The following is a 12,346-nucleotide window of genomic DNA, read 5'->3' as shown; positions in this document are numbered from 1 at the left end:
TATATATATATATATATACACACACACACATACATACACACACTCACCTGTAGTGTGATGAGCCACAGCTTTGGCCAGCATAGTCTTCCCGCAGCCAGGGGGCCCGTACATCAGCACCCCACGGGGTGGGTCAATGCCAATCTGCAGAGTAATGGAAAGCCAGTTTGGTATTGGTGTCATAATCAGTTATAAGATCGGGGATTAATTCCCCTCTTCAGCTCAGAGCAAATCTTACCTGCTTATAGAGCTCAAAGTGTGTTAATGGCAGCTCCACAGCCTCGCGCACCTCCTGTTTCTGGATATCCATACCTCCGATATCAGAATACAAGACGTCCGGCTTCTGGTCTATGGAAGAAGAGGCACAGGATCATTATTGACAAGGACTGGTTATGTGCTCAGGAGGCTATTTATAGTGTAGAGGGGAGACCGTTACGAGTCATTCAATAAATACAAGCCGAGGTGTAGAGCCTGCGGTGTGCTATGGCGCTCTCTCTCCGAAAAATAAAACTGAAGCCAAACCTTTTATTTTCAGTTTTGGAGTAAGGGAGGGTTATAACCCGTCATCTTTTTTTTTTTTTTTTTTAAACCATCTATGTGCCACTGAATACATTTCCCTTCACTTCCTGTCCAATAGCCACAGGACAATCCCTCCAAAGCGAGGGAAATGGTTGTCAGTAGGGTCACCAGAGCTAGGGTCCCCATTGGATGATTTCCCATTTATTCCTGTTCTGATGACAACCCAAAATTTGGGATTTTTTTCCCCACTTTCAGTGCTAACGGTCACCGGAACAAATAGAATGAATTTCCCTAATGGGGACACAGAAAGCAATTAAAACCTGACTGGTGTTCCAATCCCTCTCCACTCCCAGTTTTGGCTGCTGGTCTCTTGATTTATCAGTACATTATTTTATCTGCTTTAGCTAATAAAACACCAGCTTTACCTGTTCTACTATTGCCTGTGATCTCCACCCCTCATAAAGGCAGATTTTTGGCCATTCCTACAGCAGAGTTCAGAGAGAGCTCAGTTGCTAATGCTCTGAAGCTCACAGTGTGCAGTGAAATCAGAGGAAGCAAATTCAGTCCAGGACAGGAGCCGGTACCACTGTGCAAAACTGAAGGGAGGGATAGAGATCATCTCTGGGGATTCGTATCTATTACTTGCGAGTCTTAAAATCATATGTAACTAGTGTAGGATTGGCCAGCAGCTGCCCCCAAATACAACCACCACAAAGCTTTTGCAGGAAATTAATTTTTGGTGTCAAGCGATGGACAGTTACCTGATGTCAGCATCATAATACTGCTGTCGGCCTCTGGGGGAAGAACATCTACCAGGGCATTACTGTGCTTGTGAAGAGCGACGGAGGCATTTGGCTTCAGCAGCTCCCGATCGATGGTGCTCAGTATCCGGACATAGTAATTGGAACCTACACAGGAAATACAAACAGTCAGATAAACCCGCACAAGTAAAAGTTCTCTGACGTGGGCAAATTAATTTGGAGCAAATCAGCTAAATCTCAAAGCAAGAGAGTACGTCAAAGGAAATGTCAAAGTTATATATATATATTAGGGCTGTGCAAATTAACGATTAATTTCTTGATTAATCGTTACTCTTTTTGAAACTTTCTGCACGAGCACCAGCCAAGGCATTGGCCTATACACATACAGCACAGCAATGAAGTCATAAAATACAGTCTTTCTAAACTAAGGTTCTTTGGGACCTTAGGGTTCTTTAAGCAGTGTCAAGATGATCCCCCACCTCTAGTACCTGTTGCAGGGCTGACGTCACTCTGCAGAACCAGCAATGCGGGACCGGTAAAGCCTTTGCTCTTGACTCACAGATAAGTAACCAATGACACAACTGAACTTTTTAGCTGTTTTTAGGGGGCATTCTTCCCAGTGACCCCCAATGTAAGGAGGAACCTCTATCGGTCCACTATTGAAATGGCGCCCTTCTGCCACTGGTGGTCAATATAAGAGGGGGTCTCTATTGCCTTTGACCTCCAACGTTAGAGGGCACCTCTCACGCTGATCTCACTAATGTACTGGGAGTTGTAGCTGTAACAGGAGCTGGGGGTTCCAAGGCATGAACATTATTTCAGGGGTTCCTCCAAGGTAAAAAGTTTGAGAAAGACTGGTGTAGGATTTATAGACTAGTGAAGGAATCTACAAACTCTACAAAAACCACTATTAAAAAATGTAAAATCATACCAGTAAAAAGTCGTGTGACATTACATCGGGATATTTGGTGAACAAATACAGGACAGATTTCCTACCAGTTGTGGATCCTACAATGGCCGTGTTCTGGTCCACCGCCTCCAGGAACTGCCCAATGACCAGAGGAATACTCTGGATACGCTTCACCTCCTCCTGAGCATGGAGGAACTCCTTCTTCAGGTTCTTCTGCTCATCCTTAATGTACTCCTCCTGAACCTCGAGGAACTCCAGCTCTTGTTGCAGTTTCTATAACAGGAAAAAAAATTAAAAATAAGAAGATTTTGAAAAACTTAAAAAGGAGAACTATGATGCGAGTGATTTTCACTCAGCCTCATAATCTGAGCTGACCTGTGATAATGAAACTGTCACAGGTTGGCTCAGTAGATCGGGAAGTGAGCGAACACATACCGTGGATAGGCAGAGCCAGTTGTCAATCCCGCAGCTGGGTGGATCCAGACAGTATTGTCAGGATCCGTCCCGGCTGCTGCGTCTCAGTATAGCACGAGCTGTAGCTCCCTATATACTGAGCTTTGGGTGACGGGAGGACGCTAGTTTGTGTTCTCCCGTGACCCTTAGGAGAACTATGGGGAAAAGCCCTGACCCCATAGTTCTCCTTTAAAATGAAAGTTGTGATGGTTTTGGTTGGCCATCAGTTAGCCCGGTCCTGTGCATGTCCCCATGCTTATATTGGCTGTTTGTTGGCTCAGTCCTGTAAACTTTCTAGGGATCTGATTGGGTAAAGGTTCATCAGGTCCTGCACAAGGTCTAAATGATTTCACTGGCTACTAGTCTTAAGCTGCTCTCATCTTAAAAGCTAGAGATTTATTAACGTAACAGTAGTCATTGCATGGTAAAAAAATATATATTTGCCTACATTTCTTAGATAATAATTGTCAATATAATTCACTAAACCTCTTCCAAATACCTTATTTGTATCTTTTACTGGGGTTGTGTGATCACTCCAGGCTTCACCTCTGTAGAATGGGGGCAGGGACAGAAAAAAGGAATGCTATGGGGCTTCTCCCAAGTATCCCAAGAGCTCTGCAGCCCAATGGTGACCTGGGAAGCGTCTTATTACTGTAGATGGAGTTATAGGGATGACTTACATCTGTATACACTCCCAATCTACAGAATCACTGTCCATCTGCAGCTTTAGGTGGTCTGGGAGGCGTGGCTTCCAGGGAAGCATTATCATGCTTGGGGGCTTGTGCAGAGTAACCCAGGAGCTCTGTATCCCAATGGTGACCTGGGAAGCATCTTATTACTGTAGATGGAGTTATAGGAATGAATTACATCTGTATACACTCCCAATCTACAGAATCACTGTCCATGTGCAGCTTGAGGTGGTCTGGTAGGCGTGGTTTCCAGGGAAGCATCATCATGCTTGGGGGCTTCTGCAGAGTATTCCAGGAGCTCTGTACCCCAATGGTGACCCGGGAAGCGTCTTATTACTGTAGATGGAGTTATAGGGATGACTTACATCTGTATACACTCCCAATCTACAGCATCACTGTCCATCTATAGCTTGAGGTGGTCTCGGAGGCGTGGCTTCCAGGGAAGTATCATAATGCTGTAGGCAGAGTTATAGGGATGATTCACATCTCTATACACTCCCTATTTACAGCATCACTGTCCATCCACAGCTCGGGGTTGGGTTCTGTGGGAGGAATGGCTGCCAACATGGGCTGTCTGTAAGGCATCAGACCGACACTGCAGCAATTGCTGCCCATAGTGTGGTTAGCAGGGAAGACCAGACCCCATAGTTAGCCGTGAGCACACATGGACTGGGAGCATGCACGCAGCGGTGGCTGCTACACTGCAGAGGATCTATGAGTCCGCAGGTCACTGCCACTGATGAGAAGGTCCAATTGACTGGAAGAATCAGCACGCGATTTTGATAAGAGGAACATTTGATTTAAAAAAATGAAAGGCACAGAGAAATCATAAAAATGATTAGGAGAGTTATAAGGATTTTACAAACACTTTAAGTCCCTACCAGCAAAATATACATGTGATACACAAATCTAAGCAAGTATTACACAAGGATCCTGCAGTGAGAGTTCAGGGAGCGTTCACCTTGTATCGGCTGTACAGATCCTCCAAATCTTCCGGCTCTGGACCGAGGAAAGAGAGAGCCGTGACCGGACGTGAAGACACCAGGGAAGGAACTTCATCCTGGAAGAGGGAAAAATAGGAAATATAAACATCATTTACACGTTTAAAAGGCATCTGAAGTATAACTGAAGCCAAAACCTTTTCTTTCATTCTGGACAGAGAAGGGGAGAGGGAGATCTGCTGCCGGTTCTTGTTTTGTCAGTTGCGTCTCATTAGGGAGCTTGCCCATTACTTCCTGTCCTATAGACTCAACAGGAAGTGAGAGGACATCTTTCCAATGTCAAGAGAGGGACAGTGTCATGGGAACAAGCGTCTCTGTTGGAAGATTTCCCCTCTATTCCCGTTCTGCTGACAATATTTAGGATTAATCCGTTACTTTCATTCCCGGTGACTCTGATGTTCAGAGATGGTTCATCTACCCGAACGAGGACACAGGCAGCTATAAAAACTAGGGATGTATCGGTATCGATACCGAGTATTTGGGTGAGTACTCGTACTCTTCCAAATGCTCCGATACCTAGCACAAGTACTTCCTGTATCAGGAAGCCAGGCAGCTCGTCATTACACGCTGCCCAGTTTCCTTATTGGCTGGGAAACTGCTCCGTGCTCTCTCGTCACTTGTGGCAAATCAGGAAGCCGGGTAGCGTGTAATGACGCAGCGCCCGGCATTCTGATTGGCCGGGAAGCCGGCGTCATGCTCCCTCGTCATCTCAGGAATCATAATATTAAGAAACTGACCTAAAATCATTAGTTTGTATTGCTTTAGAAAACAAATGTGACCTGGTCCTTTGAAGAAAAAGTATCGGTAATTGGTATCGGCGAGTACTTGATCAAAAGTATCGGTACTTTGTAGTCGGTCTTAAAAAAGTGGTATCGGTGCATCCCTAATAAAAACCTGACAGGGGAAGTGAGGGCAACCTCAGCACTCCAGCTGTTGTGGAACTACAAGTCCCATGAGGCACTGCAAGACTGACAGCCACAGGCATGATTTCCAGAGGCAATTGTATGATGTGATTTGTAGTTTCACCGCAGTTGGAAAGTCGAGGTTGCCAACCCCTGGTCTAAACCCTCAGCGCTGCCTTTACATATACTTTAAAATAAATCTGTCATCCAGAGCACAGTGACAGGTTCTCTTACGTCTGTTGGTCAAGTTGATGTGAATGCAATGTGACTGCACAGTGAACACATCTTGAACGCCATCTGTTTCTTCCTGAAATCCGGCCACGTCTGGCTTCGGTCTGACACTTGTGAACACCTTTAGCAGCATATAGAGCTGCCCCAGGTCCCCAAAAAAACATTACCCCACCCCCACTGATAATTGCTGCAGCGATATAAAGTGGATCTTCAATGACAAATATACAATCCCCTTCCCTGCTCCCCACCAGCCATACAAAATTATAAATAAAGATTTAACAAAAAAAAAAACTTGCCCCAGTCCCGTCTTCTGGGAGGTTCGGGTGATGTCATCGCTCATTACCGCTGCCCATTGCAGTGCTGCATTCTCAGCGGCCAAAAGTGTGTGTGTGGGGGTGCTAGTGTGTGTGACACTAGCACCGCCCGGAATCCGGGACACGGGTATTTTTCTTTTTTTTGTTAAATCTTTATTTATACATTGTTGTGTGCACAGCAGGGAAGTGGATCTTCCGTTTTTCAGGGAAGGTCCCCTTTATATTGCCGAAGTAAATAGCTGTGTGGGAGGGGTGATGTTATTTGGGGAACTGGCGGGGCAGCTATAGATAGGTACAGTCGTTAGCAAATCCAAACCTGGCCATAAACTATTCAATCTGACGGTACAATCTGCCTAAAGGTGGCCATACACTCTACAACCATCGCAAGACTTTAGTCTTGCGATGGTTGTAAAGGGATTAAAAAAACGTACGATCTGCCTATCTTGGACAGGCAGATCGCACTCTCGATCATCGCAAGCCCCCCCCCCTGAGGGGCGGGCTTCCGATGACCGCAATGCTGAACGGGCAGTGTGCGCGTGCGCACACCGGCCCGTTCAGCATTTATCTTCCGAGCACCGTTCTAACCAGCCGAGAATCGTACGATTCCCGGCTGGTTTTCGAACATGCTGGTTCGACAGAAGACGTGCGACCGTACAGTAGAAACGGTCGCACGTCTCCGTTCACACTGCTCGATTATCGTACGAAAACCCGATCGCATACGATTATCGTACGATAATCGTGCAGTGTATGGGCACCTTTAGATTTACCAAAACCACATATTACCAGGACAGTCCATTCAAGTTGGATCCAATCAGGGAGGCCCCAGCGCCACATCATGTATGGCTGACATAAAGGAGACTGTACAATCAGATTGTATGGTCTATGGCTATCTTAACGGAGATTGTACATGGTGATGTCATCTTAACCCCTTCATGAACAGTGATGTACAGTGGACGCTACTGGGCCGTTTAAACAGACTCCCGGCGGCTGGTAACCCCGGGACTCTGTTTAAACTTGTAAAGCCGGCTGTCGACTTTACAGTAGAAGCGATTCTGGAGGCTCAGCTGCCGCCAGATCGCTTCTACGGGTCGGAAAAGGCCCCCCCAATACGCCAGTATTTACGCGCATCTCTAAACTGATGACCTGTGGGGGCTTTTAAAGCATCATCTATGGACTTTTTGGGGTGCAGTTTCACGGGCACACACAAATTTTAACCTGGGTGTGCTGTGTATCTATTTACTTGTTGTTAGCTCATCTTGCACACTTTTAAAAATAGGTATTTTATTGCGTTTTGGGGCATTTAAGTGCATTTTTCACTACATTTTGGGATTTGTTAAGGAGTTGCGCTGATATCGTGCAACATAAAAGTTTGCAACTGCCAGCATTTTATTCTATAGGGTCTCGGCTTTCAGAAAATATATATTGTTTGGGGGTTTTAAGTAATTTGCAGATCTAAAATGTGGATTATAACATGTAAACAAAAAAAATGAAAAAAACAGGCATCAGTCATGAAGGGGTTAAAGGAGATTGTACGCTGGGACTGTATAGTGTATGGTGGGCTATTGAGACCTAAGAAGGAGGGTTGACTTCATAACTGCGTTATATCATGTTCAGCCATGTTGGAAGTGATGAGCCTGGAGCCCTATGCTGGTCCCTGGGGGGATTATCCGGCCCCCAGTACCGTTTCCCGGGCCCCGTAGTTCCCTCAATGGCAGGAGTACGGGGACGGGTGTAGAACAGCCTCGGCAGGATGGACATGACTACAGAGATTCGCCATATTTCCACACCGTACCTGTGCGCCGCTTTTCTCTATGATGATCCCGATCTCCTCCATTCTCCGTTTCACTGTGTCACTGCGGTCCCGGTCAATACTGACTACTTCCGGCGCCGGGTCGGTGACGTCAGCGAGAGGGGGAGCCGTGTGAGGAGTCACGTGGGTTGCCGCTGCATTGTTCTTGTCTGTGAGCGATGGAGGGACGGGGGCGAGCGCGGGTCACGTGGGCTGGAGGGCTGTGCTGGCTCCTGTATGGAAAGAGAATCGTCATCTCTTCCTGTTACCGACAACATAATGCCCAATAATATAAAAGGGGTCACCAGGAGAGGAAGGTTAGAGAGATAAACACCCCTAAATTCCATTTGAGTCACTAAGACAGGATGTAGTGGAAAACATCCTCAATGGTCTGAAAAAGATGGTCAGAGACTGCAGACATGCTATAGAAGATGGTCAGAGACTGCAGACATGCTATAGAAGATGGTCAGAGACTGCAGACATGCTACAGAAGATGGTCAGAGACTGCAGACATGCTACAGGAGATGGTCAGAGACTGCAGACATGCTACAGGAGATGGTCAGAGGCTGCAGACATACTATGGAAGATGGTCAGAGACTGCAGACATACTACAGGAGATGGTCAGAGACTGTAGACATATTACAGGAGATGGTCAGAGACTGCAGACATACTACAAGAGATGGTCAGAGACTGCTGACATATTACAGGAGATGGTCAGAGACTGCTGACATATTACAGGAGATGGTCAGAGACTGCGGACATGGCAGGGGGATCATCATGTACCTGGAACCAGGGCCGTCCGATTGGATAGTAGGCTGCTTCTGCGTGTTGGCGATGAACAGGTTATAAGTAAATGGCGGCGCGGTGGGCGGGGATACATGACATCGTACTGTCACATCTGCTGCTGTTATGACAGGACGTCACATATAAGTACAGAGCGCTCCCACCAGCCGGGGGATATAATCACACTGTGTGGAATCAGCCAACTGGAAACACGTGACGTACCTACGGGAGACGGACGCGGCCCGCGTGCGGATGAATGCGCACCGCCTACACCACTTGGAGGAGATATGTGACGTACCTCCAACAAGAGAACCAGTCACATGATCAGAACACACAATGCGCACCAGAGGCCATGGTCGTCTGCGGGGCCTGTGGAGTAGATGTAAACCCATTCACTAAAATATGACATCATCGATCAGAATTGTTCAGGCACTTCCTGTTATAGGGTGACAACACACCTTGCCCCCGTCCCTGTTGTCACCCTAGAAGACAGCATGTCAGTGGAGCCCCAATCAGCTGCGGACGGGGCGTTCTCCACCCTGCAGCTGCATGTAAAGAAAGGGGCTGGTGACAACCTTACGGGTCAGGGGTAGGCAAACTCCGGCCCTCCAGCTGTGGTGCAACTACAAATCCTATTAGGTACTGCAAGACACTGACAGGCAAAAGCATGACTCAAAAAGGCAGATGCATAATGGGAGTTGTAGTTTCCCCACTGCTGGTGGGGTGAAGTTTGCCGACCCCCGTTATAGGTCAGTGACCAAATATGGCCACGTGGAGCTATAAGGTCAATTATGTCACCAGCATCCTGTTGGATTTGTACGTAGGTGGAGGTGGGGGACTTTTTAACTTTTTTTTTACACTTTATTGCTATTGAATCTAACAACCATTCCCCTATGTGATTGCACCGACACAGTGACAGGTCCTCTTTATGGAGACGTCAGAGGTCTGTTAGACCCCCTACTGTCACCTCTCTACCCCCCACTGAAGCTGATGAAGCACAGATCATACGTTACCAGGGTCATGTCCGCCGGAGAAATGGAACACTGAAACAGGAAGTGATGCAATACACACCGCTTCCTGTTTCAGCAGCAGGGCCAGCTTTATGGAGGTCTATCAGACCCCTATGGAGCCCACTGAAGCAGATTGTACGTCACTAGCTTCTTCTCCGGCTGGAGAAATGGAACACTGATACAGGAAGTGATGCAATACACACCGCTTCCTGTTTCAGTGATCGGTGGGGAGGTCAGCCGCTGGAAGCGTGCGGATCTCCCCTCCGATCGAGGTACAGAACACCGACCCGTTGTGCCCAGTCCGGGGGAGCGAGCTTTAAGGAGGTCTATCAGATCCCTATGGAACCCACTGAAGCAGAGATCGTACTTGACCAGCTTCTTCTCTGGCCACAGCAGCCGGAGAAATGGAACACTGAAACAGGAAGTGATGCAATACACACCACTTCCTGTTTCAGTGATCGGAGAGGTCAGCCGCTGGAAGCGTGCTGATCTCCCTCCAATCGAGATACAGATGTGCCAAGTCTGGGGGCCAGCTTTATGGAGGTCTATCAGACCCCTATGGAGCCCACTGAAGCAGATTGTACGTCACTAACTTCTTCTCCGGCCTCAGCAGCCGGAGAAATGGAACACTGAAACAGGAAGTGATGCAATACCCACCGCTTCCACTTTCAGTGATCTGAGGGGAGATAGGCCGCTGGAAGTGTGCTGATCGAGGTACAGAACACCAACCCGTTGTGCCCAGTCCAGTAAACAGCAGGACCAGCTTTATGGAGGTCTATTAGACCCCTATGGAGCCCACTGAAGCAGATATTGTACGTCACCAGCTTCCTCTCCGGCCACAGCAGCTGGAGAAATGGAACACTGAAACAGGAAGTGATGCAATACACATCGCTTCCACTTTTAGCGATCCGAGGGGAGGGCAGCCGCTGGAAGTGTGCTGATCTCCCTCCGATCGAGGTACAGATGTGCCCAGTCGTGGGGACAGCAGAGCCAGCTTTATGGAGACATCAGGGGTTTATTAGTCCCCTATGGAGCCCACTGAAGCAGAGATCGTACTTGAGCAGCTTCTTCTCTGGCCACAGCAGCCGAAGAAATGTAACACTGAAACAGGAAGTGACATCAGGGGTCTATTAGTCCCCTGTGGAGCCCACTGAAGCTGATGACGCAGAGATCTTTTGCCCCTGTTAGGGTTCCAACACAAGGAAGAGAAGGGCCCGCCAAGGTGGGACACATTTGGATGTCACCAGCTTCTCCGGCCACAGCAGGCAGAGAAATGAGAGCGGCACCGGGCGTGATGAAATCCTTGTTTTCGATGACAGCGAGCAGAGGGGAGATCAGCAGCTGGATCAGAGGGAGATTAGCACATCACCCGCCGTGCCAGTCTCGGGGCCCGCACTGAGCCCGATATAGCTGGTGGCAGAGTGGGGACACACGCTGAAGCTGCATACAAGTGATCGGGCAGCTGCACGACCACCCAAAGCTGACAGCTGCAAAGAACAGTACCAGGCTATTGGTATAACCCCTTCAGGACCGCGCCATTTACATACGTGTTGCGGTCCTGCCACCCTATAGAAAAGGCATTGAGCCAATCGTAAGAACACAGAGACCGGCACACGGGGAAGACGACTTTTTAGATGGATACAAATGTATAAACAGCTGCAAAATAAAATGGAAAAAAAAAAAAGGAATATTTTTAATATTAAATATCAAAATGTGTTCAAATGATTCGCTTTATATACACAATTATTCTTAACAAAATGAACGCTCCCCATAAGGGGATACAACGCAGAGCACAGTCTATAGGACAGCGGGGCCAATATGGAGGCGGTCAGGCTTCGGAGGGGACCTCGGAGGGGACCTTGGAGGTGACGGTGTCCAGCGGCTGCCACTGGCAGTCCATCAAAGCCTCGTACAGCTCCTCGCTCTGTGCCATGAACTCGTTGTTGGCCTCGTTCACGTCCAGCTGGGGGATGGGATCTGTAAGGGAAGAAGATAAAGAGGACGCTTGTAAGCGGTCATCGCTCTTCAGACATTTACAATAAAGATTTTGTTTCAAGAGATTGTGTTTGCTGAAATTATCTAACTGGTCCTGACTCCGCCCCCTCCTCTAATAAAGACCGCTCACTGCTGCTCTCTCTTCCTGTGCAGGGTGACTGGTCTTGACGCCGCCCCCTCCTGTAATAAAGGCCGCTCACTGCTGATCTCTCTTCTTGTGCAGGGTGACTGGTCTTGACTCCACCCCCTCCTGTAATAAAGACCACTCAGTGCTGCTCTCTTTTCTTGTGCAGGGTGACTGGTCTTGTCTCCGCCTCCTCCTGTAATAAAGACCGCTCACTGCTGCTCTCTTTTCTTGCGCAGGGTGACTGTCTCCGCCCCCTCCTGTAATAAAGACCGGTCACTGCTGCTCTCTTGCCGCTCTCTTGCCTTGTGCAGGGTGACTGGTTTCGTCTCCACCCCCTTCTGCAGGCAGTCTGTAGTGGGTGGGGCCTCCCGAGTCAGTTTAAATAAGCTAAGCATATTCCAGTTGTATCAAAACAAAGGTGTTCATGGTCTTAGGCTGTGGCTGCTTTCTAAAAGGAACCAATTGAGTGCAAAATCCTGTCCCCTGCCAGCGTGCTACAGAGAAGGACTCTTGCTCTCAGTGTGCAAGCAGAGCACTCTGCAGTGGTCCAAAACATATGCTGGCAGGGGACAGGCTTCTCTACTCAGGCTGTGGCTGCTTTCTGAAGAGAATGAATGGTAAGACTTGGCACACCTTTTGGTTATGACGCATCCTAAATGCATTTACCAACATAAAACTTACATCTGTCTTTAAATAAAAAAACTTTATCAGCATTGTTACATTTTGCAGATTGCTACAGACTCCGTTATACTCGTACTTGTCACCTCCGTCCTAACAATTCTTTCTTTTGTTTATATTTAAATCATATGCTAACTGAAACACAGCCGAGATCAGGCTTTACCTTCTACAGACTCCTCGCCGAGTT

The 12,346-nt window shown here is 47.8% G+C and overlaps 2 protein-coding genes across 4 annotated transcripts in view; both read right to left on the bottom strand.

Annotated features, from left to right (window-relative positions):
* The window catches only part of PSMC4 (proteasome 26S subunit, ATPase 4), a 12,709-nt gene extending 5,027 nt beyond the window's left edge, over positions 1–7,682 (bottom strand). Inside the window, exons 1-6 of one of the 3 annotated variants that reach the window (XM_018568310.1) lie at positions 7,570–7,682; positions 4,291–4,389; positions 2,274–2,460; positions 1,278–1,424; positions 236–345; positions 48–141 (exon numbers count right to left, since the gene is read on the bottom strand). In XM_018568310.1, coding sequence (XP_018423812.1) covers positions 48–141; positions 236–345; positions 1,278–1,424; positions 2,274–2,460; positions 4,291–4,389; positions 7,570–7,611 — 679 coding nt within the window. In that variant the 5' untranslated portion in view covers positions 7,612–7,682. The remainder of the gene's footprint in view (positions 1–47; positions 142–235; positions 346–1,277; positions 1,425–2,273; positions 2,461–4,290; positions 4,390–7,569) is intronic. The other 2 variants (XM_018568312.1, XM_018568311.1) reach the window with 2 other exon arrangements.
* A 3,441-nt stretch (positions 7,683–11,123) lies between these two features.
* The window catches only part of TRNAU1AP (tRNA selenocysteine 1 associated protein 1), a 6,411-nt gene continuing 5,188 nt past the window's right edge, over positions 11,124–12,346 (bottom strand). The window contains 1 exon segment of the mRNA XM_018568314.1: positions 11,124–11,363. Coding sequence (XP_018423816.1) covers positions 11,188–11,363 — 176 coding nt within the window. The 3' untranslated portion in view covers positions 11,124–11,187.

The sequence above is a fragment of the Nanorana parkeri genome, unplaced genomic scaffold (assembly GCF_000935625.1).
Source record: "Nanorana parkeri isolate BGI_ZX_2015 unplaced genomic scaffold, ASM93562v1 scaffold1170, whole genome shotgun sequence".
Taxonomy (NCBI): domain Eukaryota; kingdom Metazoa; phylum Chordata; class Amphibia; order Anura; family Dicroglossidae; genus Nanorana; species Nanorana parkeri.
The sequence above is the reverse complement of the archived record's forward strand: the minus strand, read 5'-3'. Positions and strand labels throughout refer to the sequence as shown.